Raw genomic sequence first — 15,149 nt, forward strand, 5'->3', positions numbered from 1 at the left:
TTTAATTAAAAAAACAAACAAACAAATTTATTTATTTTCAGCTGCGTTGGGTCTTCGTTGCTGCGCATGGGCTTTCTCTAGTTGTGGCGAGCGGGAGCTACTGTTGGTTGCGGTGCATGGGCTTCTCATCGCGGTGGCTTGTCTTGTGGAGCATGGGCTCTAGGCACACGGGCTTCAGTAGTTGCGGCACGTGGGCTCAGTAGTTGTGGCTCACGGGCTTAGTTGCTCCGCAGCATGTGGGATCTTCCCGGACCAGGGTTTGAACCCTGTCCCCTGCATCGGCAGGTGGATTCTTAACCACTGCACCACCAAGGAAGTCCCTTAATTTTAATTTTTATTGGAGTATAGTTGCTTTACAGTGTTGTGTTAGTGTCTGCTGTGCAGCAAAGTGCATCAGTTATATGTATACATGTATCCCCTCTTGTTTAGATTTCCTTCCCATTTAGGTCACCACAGAGCATTGAGAGTTCCCTGTGCTGTACAGCAGGTTCTCGTTAGTTATCTGTTTTATACATAGTAGTGTATATGTGTCAGTCCCAATCTCCCAGTTCATCCCATCCTCCCCCATTTGGTATCCACACATTTGTTCTCTACATCTCTGTCTCTGTTTCTGTTTTGCAAATAAGTTCATTTGTACCGTTTTTCTAGATTCCAAGGAGCACTTTTTAAAACGTTTGAGTTAGGGAGTTCCCTGGCGGTCCAGTGGTCAGGATTCGGTGCTTTCACTATTGTGGCCCTGGTTCAGTCCTGGTTGCGGAATTAAGATCCCATAAGTTGCATGGTGTGGCAAAAAAAAAAAAAAGAAAAAGAAAATCTAGGTTAAATTGGAGTTAGAAATAAAGATACAGTTCTTCCCATTTTCCTAACCCGTGAATGGATGTCTGAAGTGTATCATTAAAAAAACCCAAAACTTTTCTTTAAATGCACACTGCTCTCTCCAGAGCAGCTCTCCCTTCAGGAAAATATGGCCCTCGAAGTCCTTGACATCCCATCCCGTGAGTGGTTTGACCTGTGAGAATATCGACAGGCCGAGAACCTTGCGGAGTTTCCTGAGTCCTGGAACACACCCAACAGTGCTGTCCCATAAGCTGGTGGACTGCAGTGGGCCAGGACTTGCTCTGCACCTAAAAATATCTCCACATACATTGTTCTTTTTGATGTGGAGCTTTCCCGTGTGTGAAAAGAAACCGTCAGCACAGAGTCCCGCTGCATGTGATGTTGTCAGGCTTGAATCACTTATGACACGAGCCACAATAGTCATTTTTATTTATACCCCTTATTATTGGGATCTTTTTTCAATGTTTTAACAACATTTATCTGCAGTAAATATGTAAGGATCGTCTAAACTACTACATGTGAAGGGAAGTACTTGGAAAATTCTTGGTTTAATTTCTTATACTTAATATGTTAATAAGTTATGAGCAAAGAAAGATCAGCCTTTTAAAATTAAACTGAGGAAATCCTCGAAAGGAGCTTTATCACATGGACAGAAAAACTTTATTAAAACTTTTACACATTCTGTCTGAGAAACGTCTTCAGAGGTGTTGTATATGCCAGTTGCCTTATACTTTGTGATCTTTTGTTGTCTTGTTTCTTTCATAGCCAAAGACCACCACAGTCATTAAAGGATTATTTTTGTTACTGTAGTTTTGGGGGTGAGGATGGAAAAGATAGTTGTCTGTTTTAGGATAAACTGAAGATAAAATTCTTTGATAAATTTAATACATTATAACAAAAACAAGAGTCCAATTTAAAATAATTTATCACACTCTGAAGCTAAAAATTGTTGTGAGACAATACAGGCTTATCCAAAATTAATTAAATTTGTGATGCTCAATAAAATAAGCAAGTGTTCTTTTTTTTAATAAAGATAACATTCACAAGTTTCTTATTTATTTATTTATTTATTTATTGGCTGCATTGGGTCTTTGTTGCTGCGCATGGGCTTTCTCTAGTTGTGGTGAGTGGGGGCTACTCTTTGTTGCGGTGCGTGGGCTTCTTATTGCGGTGGCTTCTCTTATTGCAGAGCACGGGCTTCTAGGCGTGTGGGCTCTAGAGCGCAGGCTCAGTAGTTGTGGAGCATGGGCTTAGTTGCACCGCGGCATGTGGGATCTTCCCGGACCAGTGCTCGAACTCGTGTCCCCTGCATTGGCAGGTGGATTCTTAACCACTGTGCCACCAGGAAAGTCCAGCAGGTGTCCTTAAGTGTAAATTTTTCTAGTGATATTGCTCTATTCCCACAATATCCTATTGCAGATGCTGCCATGATTCACTGAAAATGCTACTCATATCAGAGTTCTGTTTCGGGGTTATTTGTTTAAGTACAGGCAAATAAAAGCTCCTACTTGTAATAATTTTATTTGCCTATGCAGAATGCTATGTGTATCAGAGTTTCAAAGCACAGTTTAAGTACGGCAAAAGATTCTGACACGTATTTGCTTCTCCTACTACATAGATTACAGACATACAGATATATATGTAGTGGTTTATATTCACACATATATGTATATATACATACATGTGAACTCTTCATTGAAGAATTATACATATTATAAGTATACGTATCAGTGAATATTCACAAGCTGCATTTACCCATCTAACCTGCATTCCATCAAGAAACAGAACATTACCAGCGCCCTAGAAACTCCTCTTCATGTTCCTTTCCCAGTACTGCCTGCCCTTCCCCTCAAGGGTAACCTCTATCCTGACTTCTTAAGGCAGAGGTTGGTTTTCAGTTTTGCCTATTTTTGTTCTTTATATAAATGTAATCATGTCGTATATACTCTTGCTCTCACTTTTACATAAGGTCAAATTTATGGAATTTAAAAACATAGGCAGGGAGATTGGTTCAAGATGGCAGAGTAGAGGACGTTCTCTCACTCCCTCTTGCTAGAGCACCGGAATCACAACTAACTGCTGAACAATCATCGACAGGAAGACACTGGAACTCACCAAAACAGATACCCCACATCCAAAGACAAAGGGGAAGCCACAATGAAATGGTACGAGAGGCACAATCACAATAAAATCAAGTCCCATAGCTGCTGGGTGGGTGACTCACAGACTGGAGAACACTTATACCACAGAAGTCCACCCACTGGAGTGAAGGTTCTGAGCCCCACGTCAGGCTTCCCAAGCTGGGGGTCCTGCAACGGGAGGAGGAATTTCTAGAGACTCAGACTTTGAAGGTAACTGCGATTTGATTGCAGGACTTCAGTAGGACTGGGGGAAACAGAGACTCCACTCTTGGAGGGTACACACAAAGTAGTATGTGCATCGGGACCCAGGGGAAGGAGCAGTGACCCCATAGGAGACTAAACCAGACTTACCTGCTAGTGTTGGAGGGTCTCCTGCAGAGGTGGGGTGTGGCTGTGTCTCATGGTGAGGACAAGGACACGGGCAGCAGAAATTCTGGGAAGTACTCCTTGGCGTAAGCCCTCCTGGAGAAGACTCAAATCAATAAAATTAGAAATGAAAAAGGAGAAGTTACAACAGACACTGCAGAAATACAAAGCATCCCAAGAGACTACTACAAGCAACTCTATACCAATAAAATGGACAACCTGGAAGAAATGGACAAATTCTTAGAAAGGTATAACCTTCCAAGACTGAACCAGGAAGAAACAGAAAATATGAACAGACCAATCACAAGTAATGAAATTGCAACTGTGATTAAGAATCTTCCAACAAACAAAAGTCCAGGACCAGATGGCTTCACAGGTGAATTCTATCAAACATTTAGAGAAGAGCTAACACCATCCTTCTCAAACTCTTCCAAAAAATTGTAGAGGAAGGAACACTCCCAAACTCATTCTATGAGGCCACCATCACCCTGATACCAAAACCAGACAAAGACACTACAAAAAAAGAAAATTACAGACCAGTGTCACTGATGAATATAGATGCAAAAATCCTCAACAAAATACTAGCAGATTCCAACAACACATTAAAAGGATCATACACCATGATCAAGTGGGATTTATCCCAGGGATGCAAGGATTCTTCAATATACGCAAATCAGTCAATGTGATAAACCATATTAACAAATTGAAGAATGAAAACCATATGATCATCTCAATAGATGCAGAAAAAGCTTTTGACAAAATTTAACACCCATTTATGATAAAAACTCTCCAGAAAGTGGGCATAGAGGGAACCTATCTCAACATAATAAAGGCCATATATGACAAACCCAGAGCAAACATCATTCTCAGTGGTGAAAAACTGAAAGCATTTCCTCTAAGATCAGGAACAAGACAAGGATGTCCACTTTCACCACTATTATTCCACATAGTTTTGGAAGTCCTAGCCATGGCAATCAGAGAAGAAAAAGAAATAAAAGGAATACAAATTGGAAAAGAAGAGGTAAAAATGTCACTGTTTGCAGATGACATGATACTATACATAGAGAATCCTAAAGATGCCACCAGAAAACTACTAGAGCTAATCAATGAATTCGGTAAAGTTGCAGGATACAAAATTAATGCACAGAAATCTGTTGCATTCCTATACACTAATGATGAAAAATCTGAAAGAGAAATTAGGAAACACTCCCGTTTACCACTGCAACAAAAAGAATAAAATACCTCGGAGTAAACCTACCTAGGGAGACAAATGACCTGTATGCAGAAAACTATAAGACACTGACGAAAGAAATTAAAAGTGATACCGACAGATGGAGACATATACTATGTTCTTGGATCGGAAGAATCAATATTGTGAAAGTGACAATATTACCCAAAGCAATCTATAGATTCAGTGCAGTCCCTACCAAATTACCAATGGCATTTTTTACAGAACTAGAATAAAGAATCTTAAAATTTGTATGGAGACACAAAAGACTTCGAATAGCCAAAGCAGTCTTGAGGGAAAAAAAGTGGAGGCGGAGGAATCAGACTCCCTAACTTCAGACTATACTACAAAGCTACAGTAATGAAGGCAATATGGTACTGGCACAAAAACAGATATAAATTAGTGGAACAGTATAGAAAGCCCAGAGATAAACCCACACATCTGTGGTCAACTAATCTATGACAAAGGAGGCAAGGATATACAATGGAGAAAAGACGGTCTCTTGAGTAAGTGGCGCTGGGAAAACTGGATAGCTACATGTAAAAGAATGAAATTAGAACATTCCCTAAAACCATACACGAAAATACACTCAAAATGGATTAAAGACCTAAATGTAAGACCAGACAGTATAAAACTCTTAGTGGTAAACATAGGAAGAACACTCTGACATAAATCACAGCAAGATCTTTTTCTTTTCTTTTTTTTTTTTTTTTGCGGTACGCGGGCCTCTCACTGTTGTGGCCTTTCCCGTTGCGGAGCTCCAGACGCGCAGGCTCAGCGGCCATGGCTCACGGGCCCAGCCACTCCACGGCATGTGGGATCTTCCCAGACCGGGGCACAAACCCGTGTCCCCTGCATCGGCAGGCAGACTCTCAACCACTGCGCCACCAAGGAAGCCCAGCAAGATCTTTTTTGATCCATCTTCTAGAGAAATGGAAATAAAAACAAAAGTAAACAAATGGGACCTAATGAAACTTAAAAGCTTTTGCAAAGCAAAGGAAACTACAAACAGGATGAAAAGACAACCCTCAGAATGGGAGAAAATATTTGCAAAGGAATCAACGGACAAAGGATTAATCTCCAAAATATATAAACAGCTCATGCAGCTCAAATTAAAAAAACAAACAACCCAATCCATAAATGGGCAGAAGACCTAAACAGACATTTTTCCAAAGAAGACATACAGATGGCCAAGAAGCACATGAAAAGCTGCTCAACATCGCTGATTACTAGAGAAGTGCAAATCAAAACTACAGTGAGGTATCACCTCACACCGGTTAGAATGGGCATCATCAGAAAATCTACAAACAACAAACGCTGGAGAGGGTGTGGAGAAAAGGGAACCCTCTTGCACTGTTGGTGGGAATGTAAATTGATACAGCCACTATGGAGAGCAGTATGGAGGTTCCTTAAAAAACTAACAATAGAATTACCATATGACCCAGCAATCTCACTACTGGGCATATACCCAGGGAAAACCATAATTCCAAAAGACACATGCACCCCAGTGTTCATTGCAGCACCATTTACAATAGCCAGTTCATGGAAGTAACCTAAATGCCCATCGACAGATGAATGGATAAAGAAGATGTGGTACATATATACAATGGAATATTACTCAGCCATAAAACGGAACGAAATTGCCTCATTTGTAGAGACGTGGATGGATCTAGAGACTGTCACACAGAGTGAAGTAAGTCAGAAAGAGAAAAACAAATATCGTATATTAACACATACATGTGGAACCTAGAAAAATGGTACAGATGAACCAGTTTGCAGGGCAGAAATTGAGGCACAGATGTAGAGAACAAACGTATGGACACCAAGGGGGAAAGCGGTTGGGGGGTGGGTGGTGGTGCTGTGATGAATTGGGAGATTGGGATTGACATACGTACACTAATATGTATAAAATGGATAACTAGTAAGAACCTGCTGTATAAAAAAATAAATAAAATTCAAAAAAAGAAAGCAGTGCAAAAAAAGATGTTCATCACTGCTAGTCATTAAGGAAATGCAAATTAAAACCACAATGAAACACCATTACACACCTATGAGAATGGCTAAAATTAAAAAAGCACTCCCACTTGGCAAAGTGCCGATGGGGCTGGAGAGCAAATATACATTGCTGCCGGGAGTGTGAAGCGGCGCAGCCGCTCTGGAGAACAGTTTGGTAGTTTCTTACCAAGTAAATATCCACTCACCATATGACCCATCAGTCCCTCTCTTGGGTGTTTACACTAGAAAAGTGAAATTTTCAGTTCACACAGAAATGTCACACACTGGAAACAATCCACGTGGCCCTCCAGCGGTGAATGTGGTATATCCATACCATGGAATAAGTCAGCGATAAAAATGAAAGGACTGCTCTTGATACACCAGTAACTTGGATGAATCTCAAAGGCATTATGCTGAGAAAAAGAAGCCAGTGTCAAAAGATCCATTTATGTGACGTTCTCATAAAGCTTAGGGATAGTGGACGGATCTGGAGTTTTCAGAAGTTAGGGGTGAGAAGAGGTTGTGACAGCAAAAAGAGCACGGAGGGAGGTTTCCGGACTGGGAGAATTGTTTTGTGTTCTGATTGTAGTGGTGGCTGCGTGAATCTAGACCTGTGTTAAAATTCATTGCATCGTATACCAAAAAGTCAATTTTACTGTATGATAATTTTTTTTAAAGTAAAAGAAAACCAATTTTAATGAGTTGGAATTTAGTTGAATATGAAGCCTCATAGAATTTGCCATCTCTGTTTCTGTTGAATATAAAAAAATTTGAGCTGCTGAGTATAAAAAATTTTGAATAAAAATATTTTTGGTGTATTTAAAAAACCCCAAAAAACCAAAAAGAAAACCACATAGGCATAGGAAACCCAAGGGTTGCAGATGTACTAGGGTGCTGGCCCATGATGAGGGCTGGGGAGGTGACAGGGTACAGGCAGCAGGGCTGCAGGATGTTGGGGGGGAAAAAAGGGAAAGTGAGAACAATGACAAATTGAAGGGCCTTGCATGGGCCGGTGGGAGTGTGCCGTGCAGTGAATAATAGTGAACAAGTTACATCTGAGACCGTTTGTGTGATTCATCCACGTTGGTACATGGAGTTGTAGATCTATTTATGATCATTGCTGTGTTGTATTCCATCATACAAGTATGTCCCAACTCATCTGTTCCATTTTTGATGGGCTTTTTGGGGCTATTAGTGCTGCTTTGGACTTTCTTCTGCCTGTCTTTTCAAGAATGTCCAGATGCATTTCTGTTAGGCTTATACCTCAGAGTGGATTTGGTATGTCAGAAGGGGTACATTATGTTCGGTTTTAGTAGATACTGCCAAATCATGTTTAAAAGTTGTTATACCAACTTATATTAGTATATGAAGATGCCGGTTCTAGTTGCTGCAGGTCCTTGCCAGTACTTGGTATTGTCTATTTTTCATCGTAGCCACTCTGTTGGAGCTTCATGGTATCACAGAATGACTGGTTTGCACTCTTCAGATGATTCATGAAGTCGAGCATTTGGATATCTTGTCTTTTCACTTGTCCTCTTTTGTTGTATTTCAAAGCAGACTGCTGCTTTGAATTTGGCAGAGAGAAAATGTTAACTCTTCCCTCTTGAATGTACCTGAAGATAACAAGAAAATTAAACAATACAGAAATGAAATAAGCAAGAACAGTCCAGGAAACAAAGACCACAGCGAGTAAGAGGAGGTGGAAGGATGATGGATTTCTCATTGTGTAGCTGGAGTCGCAGATAAACTATAAATAATAGCAGGATAATGGAAGTGTCGTTACGTGTAAACTTTGAAGATAGATACATCTCAGAGAGGGTCACAGTAAAACCAGGTGATATGGTGTGTGTGAGAATGGGCAAAGGCCTACCAGGTAATTCAAGGGGAAAGAGAGCAGTGCAGAAACAGCATGATGTGAGCCTTAGAAAAAGCACTTTATCATGACAGAGAGTGCAGTTCATAATTAAAATCAAATAGGAAGTCAGCTTTCATAAAAGAAAAAAAACCCAACACGATTGTAGGAAATGGCAGGAGACAGAGACCACACACTCGCCACGGGGAACGTTAACTTCTCTGTCTCATTCCGTGAGTGCTCACCGGGACAAAAATAAGTGAGGACGTAGCACATTTACATGACATCATGGAAATTTGCTCTAATCAGTACAAACCAGGAGAAAAGATTGCCGACTCATGCAACAAAAGGCTACTTTCCTTATTATGAAAAGAGCTTCTATTTAAAAAAAAAAGAAAGATCACAACCTGACAGAAAAGTGAACAAAGAATATGAGCATAGTTCATAGAAAAGAGAGTTCGAAATGGCTTCTAAACATGTGAACATGTGCTTACTGTCTTTTGCAATACGGTCAGTGCAGATCTGAAGCAATGAGTATATACATGCATGTAGATACAGAGAACGTCATCAAGCTCTGTCTTTTACTGCATGGACATTATAACCTCAAGGAGATGTCCTTTCCACCCATCAGCTGGGAAGAGATAAAACACTTGATCGCCCAGTGTGTGGGCACAGGTGGGAGACATGAGGTGGCTGCCTGTTGGTGGCGTTGATGTTGCTGAAGTTCTGATGTAGTTTTCCTCTTGGTTTAACACAGGAACTTAATCTGAGTATTATTTAATCCTGAACATTTGTCTTCTAAACAGACACCTTGCAAGGAATAATTTAATTGCAAATGGTTTAGTGTTACTAAAGATGTCTTTTAAAAGGACTTAGGTAGGTCTTTCTTTACATGTGCCCCAAAATAGTAGTCTGTATGCGTACATTTAGTCAGTGATTGTCTCCCAAGTTGAGGATAATGGTCAGAATGTTTCGGCTCTGATTATAGACAAAAAACCCTAACAGCGGTGTCTGTACAATTAGCCATGTTATAAAGGGGTTACTAATTGTTTTGAAAATTGTCAACCATCTAATAAGCGATGCAGTCATAATAACACCTGCCACCGGTACTTCTTCAGTGGAAAACATTTATTGAGTACCATCTGTGTACAAGATGACCCTCGAGGTGCAGAGGGGCAGGGATGCGTTGTGGTGATGAGTTAACGCAGCTCTTTTCCTTCACTCAGGATGACTTTCCTTTACTAAGGGTTAACTAGCTGGCCTCCTTCTCTGTAAACCAGGTAAAAGTGGGATGCCAGCTCCATCACCAGACAGCATCCCTAATGATAACAGTGACCCCTAACAGGTGAATTGCAGCTGCATGAGGATGAACTGTATGTAAACCCCTGTGAGAAACCGCAGCTCGGGGTTTCCCCGTGGGTGCTGACTCTTGTTACTGGGTTTGTCCCTGGTGGGTCCTGGAGGTTGTGCCTCTGGTGTTGTTACTAGAGACGCTACCTCCTGTGGGGCCTGGGCTTCTCAGCCAAGGTGGGTACCATGTGCCCGTTTGAATCTGGACCCGTCAGGAGGGTCAAAGGCAGTAGCTCCTGGGCTCGGCTGGGACCCTGCCCTTCCTGCCGCAGCTCTGCTTTCTGCCCAGCAGACAGATGCCAAGCATGGCCTACCGTGTCTTGTGAGTCTGAATGTTTAACTGAGCCTAAGATGACCACCTCATGGGTTATATTTGTTTGAATAGAAATTGAAAAGTAAATAATAATAAAAAAAATGTGACAGCCTCTGCGAAGGACACCTTGGCAATTAAAAAAAAATCCTACATATAGATGACCCACACATGCCCTTCTAGGATTTTGCTCTCTTGATACACAGCCACACATACTGTAGGCAACTGGTGTAAGATGGTCACTGTAGCTTCGCTGGTAAAGCAGAAGATGAGAAAAAACTGCATGTCCATTGAAGGAAAGTACGGACATAAATTGTAACATAGCCACACAATGGAGTATTCTACAGTGGAATTGGAATTGTTAGAAAGAATGCAGTGGACTTACTCGTACTGAATTTTCCCCAAGATAGTCTGTGAAGTGAAAAAGGCAATGTTCAGAATAGTGTTCATGCTGTTGATGTTTAGAAAAACAACACAAACATGCTTGCATGTGCCCAGAATAACTGCACATTTACATAGCAAATTGGCCAAGAGAGGTTGCCTATGGGGTGGGACGGGAGGGAGACCCCCTTCCTTTTTTTCTTGTGACATTGTCGGGAGCCCCGTGTCCCGGCCTCTCAGGTTATGAGTTACAAATGCAGTTGGAGCCCCCGTGCGCCCCACCTGGTTGTGTTTGCCTCTCCCGTCTCTGCCTGCGTTGTCCCCCCAGGGCAAACCTGAATTTGATGTTCATCATTCTCACGTCAGTCTTTATACCTTCACAGCACGGATAGGGAATTGGACACACAGGTTGTGGTACAGTCATACTGTACGCAGGATGTGATCCAGCGGTGATGATAAAGGAGTTTTCATTTGCACGTGTCAGTGTGGATGAATCTCAGAAGGCTGTGGTTGAGCAAGACTTACGCTTTCTTTTTGAATGTGTACTTTGTATACATTCAAAACAGACGAATCCTTCAGGATCTAGGGATTTAGACTGTGTTTGATTTTGATAAAATGTCAGTATGTTACATGTTTTTCTTTTTCCTTCTCTTTGCTGATTTGTGTTGCAAATGTAGTTTTACCAGGGTGCCGTGGTTTTGAATATTATGAGAAATGAAACCCATGGGTTAAAGATTTAGTGATGATTGACACTTTTTGGGGGGCTGTGGGACAATACTTCTTACCTCTGTTTGATAGTTTATTTGGCAATTCTGATAATTTACAATATCACGGCTGGGTCCTTCCTCTAGATTACTGGTGTTCACTAATTGCTGCTGTCTTTTTTGGTTTACGTTGTAGATTGCCCTCTTGGACTCTCCCACAGCCTTAAGCATGGAGGAGAAACTTCAGCAGAATGAAGCCAGAGTAAGTGATACCTTGACTGGTTATGTTTTTGAGAAAAATCATAGCTTTCAGTATTTTAAGTGCATACTTTTTAGTACTTGCTGTTTGAGACTCATTTTGTTTCTATATGACACTTAACACTCTGCCCGCCCTCACCCCATTTTTAAAGAAGCACAGCAGTTGACTACCTGTGCATTTCATGTTCTCTGTGACTTAATAAATGGGATTTTTCTGGCACACGATGGTTAACAGCAACTGAGATTCACATGTGCGTTGTCTCACACGGTAGTGAGGCAGCCCCGGCCTTCGGGAGAGGGAGGCTGTGTTCACAGTGGTGGTCCCCATAGCCTTACCACGACCAGCGTGGAGCTTTTTGTCATCCTTTTACTTTCCAGAGGGAAGTGCAGCACTTGGAGAATCACTGAATACTCCGAGTAGATGCTTAGTTGATCTTAAGCGAGGTGGGATTTGAGGCGGGGGGTGGGGGGTGGGTGTTCTGGGCCGAAGCCACAGTTCGTGTGCTGGTGCTTTCTGAAAACTAGTTTCATGGCTGATCTACTTCTATACTATTTTTTGTTTAAAGAAAAATAACCCTCTGTAAAAGGAGAAACAGCATTAATAACATTTTTGGAGTGGATTTTGTTCACTGTGCTGAATGGTTAAAACAGAATGAGAAAGAAAATTGGATTCTGTTGGTAGAGCTCTTTCAAGAATACACAATATTGAAGATATAAATTGCGTTGTAGTTAGGAACTTGTTGACACTTCCCTGGATAATTATGCTGATTAATTTGCTGATAATAGCATTAGTGAAAACATTAGTTTCTTAATCCCTATTTTTCTCTTGACATTTTGTATTTTAGTACTTCAGATTCTCATTTTGAGGGCTTTGAAATGTCTGTATAGTCTTAAATTGTTTCTTACTAATGGTTTTCAGAAATACCTAGCAAGTTAATAGAAACCAATAAACATTTTAATTTGAATGCATTATACCTGCTGGGACAGAAATGACTGCCCCTCTTGTTCATAACATTTTCTAAATTTTCTAAATTTTCATCTAGTCTTTGCCGACCTTTTAAAATTGTTTGCCATCTGCTTGGCTATAAATTTTATCAACTGGTCACGTTATTAGAGGTGGTATCAGACTTTGCAGTTTTAAATTAATTTTATAAATGAAGATTATTTGGTTTAAGTTCAGTAGTGAAAGAAACCCAAGGCATACTTAACGATTTGTTGAAAGCTAGATTATTTGATTGAATTGGAAAAGGATTAATTGGCTTGCGTTTCTTCAGGGAGAATTTATCTGTTGAAATGCCGAAGCGTTTATTGTTAAATGCTTTGTGTTTCTCAGATAAAGTGCCAAAGAGTATCTGTCAACTGATTATTATAAATTAGTAAATTCATCACCCCAGTCTTTTCCCCTTCTGTAGGGAGAGAAGGCGTAAGAATATTCCCTCTCTGAAAGCTTTTCCAAAACAAAAAGCCCGGTGACTTTTCTTGCTTTTAGAGGCTGTGGGGCTGGCATCACTCAAGTGATGAAAGGAAGGCCTCCTTGCCTAACCAGTACAAACGAGCAAAAATCAGAGTTAGAGAGGCTCAGTTCTGTTTCTTTTGTTTGTTCCAAGAACATGATAGGTTTGACATTAGTAACCAGTTAAGATATTTTATTGAAAACAGTGGTAACGTAGAACTCCTGTAGTTGTTTGAGGTAAATTGAGGGGTAAAATGAATGCCGATTGAACGAATTCAGGTGGGTGAGAGGTGTTCCGGTTTTGCTCTGGGTAAACCATCACTCCAGTTCCTCTATTTCTTGTCAGTAACGAACGTGGTCTTTCATGGAGGTTGCTGACCCACGCCCTTTCCATTTATATTACTTAATGGCCTGCGGGGAGTATCTTCCTCTTAGCAGTGAGAGTATAATCCAGTGTATTCTGTGCCTTCACTTTGACCTGGTTAAATCGGGTAACTTACTGGTGGGAAGACCAGTCAGTTGAACTGGGTTGGTATCTGCTGTTGGATGGGTAGGAGGCAGGAAAGATGAAGGACAGGAGGGAAAAGGCCTTGGGAGGGTGTGTCCCCCTCTATGCCCCTCAGAGGTCACTTTCTTTTAGCCTTAAGTGTATTCATTTTACAGAATTTTCCATTTTTTCCCTTACCTCTCAATCAGGTATCACTTTACTTAATGAATCACTCACTAAGGTCATTTAAAAAGTTGTATGGAACTAGCAGAATATTTTCATTAACTTTGAGAAGCAATTTCCAACTGTGCTGTGTTCAACAATGGGGCATATTTTCTCCCCTAAGTTACCGCAGACTGGAAAGAAGCTGATTTTTATCAAAAAGTTTTTGCTTTTACTAAGAGTCAATTAAAGAGCCGCCTTTTTTTTTTTTAAAGATAGACTGAGATTTATAAACCCTATTAATTAGCTACAAAAGCAGATTATCTCCTAAAAGAAAACTGCAGTTTCCAGGGTGATTTAATCATCACATCTAATTGGAAAGTAAAGTAAGTCACTATTTCTTAGGACCTAAAGTATAATCAGGAAAAATTAACCCATGTAATGGGGCGTTGTCATCTTTGAACTTGTAATTTTGGTTAACATCCAAGGAAGCAGCTTTTATTGAAGTACACCTGGAAAAAGACTGCTATAAAACTCTAGACAACTTGACACATTTTTTTCTATTCTTTCCTTTGCCATGATGTAGGTTGTAGGGTAAGATCAGCTTGTGTGATTTATATTTGGTGATGGTTCTTTGAGGCATTGCTACCTAATTATAAAAAAGTATTGTACATTGTTCCATAATCTATAAGAGTTTGGAAACTTTCTAGAAGAAAATCCAAGTCATTTTTTTTGTGGAGCAATCACATATGTATGTTTTTTCTTTTAGGTTCAAGAATTGACCAAGGAATGGACAAATAAGTGGAATGAAACCCAAAATATTTTGAAAGTAAGGACTATAAAAAAGTGTCGTGATCTTACTGTGCTGGCTTAAGTAGGTAAAACTTCTTTTCTGTCTCCCTCAAAAATGGCGACTGTGTGCTTTGCTTTAAGGTAAGATCAGTGGAATTGATTAGTGACTTTTGGGAGGCTGGGACTCTGGTTTGATTTTGAAGAGATGGGAAAGCGAGCTATTAGTCATTAAAAGCTGTGTGTTTAGGGGTGATGCTGATACTTAAGATATTTGCTCTCACTTGTGGAGTTTTTCCATTTTTGAGTCAGCACATATTAAATTCCATTTAATATTCAAGGGCACCCACTTTGCCTTTCTGCTTTTGTTAAACCCAGTATAAAAGCAATATGTTAAATAAAAAAATACTTCTCATGGCAGTATTGTGGAATATGTGTGCATAGCATGGCTAGACTTCAGAAATTTCTCAACTAGTAATTTCCTATTGGAATTTTTCTCTGTATGTCTCAAAGGCTAGGCAGTGATGGTCTGCATTCTTGGCAAGATTCATGGTGAAAAGATGTCAGTAATGGCCTCCGAGTTTCATACTCTGTGCTTCAAAATACACGTTTCTTTGTGGTCCCATTTTTTGCTGAGGTCGCAGGAAACTCGTGTCATCCGTGGAGGGTCAGCCACGTTAGGTTTGAGGTTCAGACTGGAATTTTATGCTTTGATAGCGTCTGTCTGTCCTTACACAAGAGAGAAGACGATTCAGAGGTGATTGGTGAATCCTGGGTTTGCTTTTGAGGTCTGTTGAGGTAAAACTTTCCCAGAGGACGGAATCTCCCTTGAATAT

General features: G+C 40.5%; 1 protein-coding gene across 4 annotated transcripts in view; it reads left to right on the top strand.

Annotated features, from left to right (window-relative positions):
• LOC137207503 (kinesin-like protein KIF16B) overlaps window positions 1-15,149 on the top strand; it is a 278,846-nt gene that overhangs the window by 50,897 nt on the left and 212,800 nt on the right. For all 4 annotated transcript variants that reach the window (XM_067707442.1, XM_067707444.1, XM_067707443.1 and 1 more), the window contains exons 11-12: window positions 11,361-11,426; window positions 14,294-14,353. In XM_067707442.1, the coding sequence (XP_067563543.1) occupies window positions 11,361-11,426; window positions 14,294-14,353 (126 nt within the window). The remainder of the gene's footprint in view (window positions 1-11,360; window positions 11,427-14,293; window positions 14,354-15,149) is intronic.

Source organism: Pseudorca crassidens, chromosome 15, assembly GCF_039906515.1.
Source record: "Pseudorca crassidens isolate mPseCra1 chromosome 15, mPseCra1.hap1, whole genome shotgun sequence".
NCBI lineage: Eukaryota > Metazoa > Chordata > Mammalia > Artiodactyla > Delphinidae > Pseudorca > Pseudorca crassidens.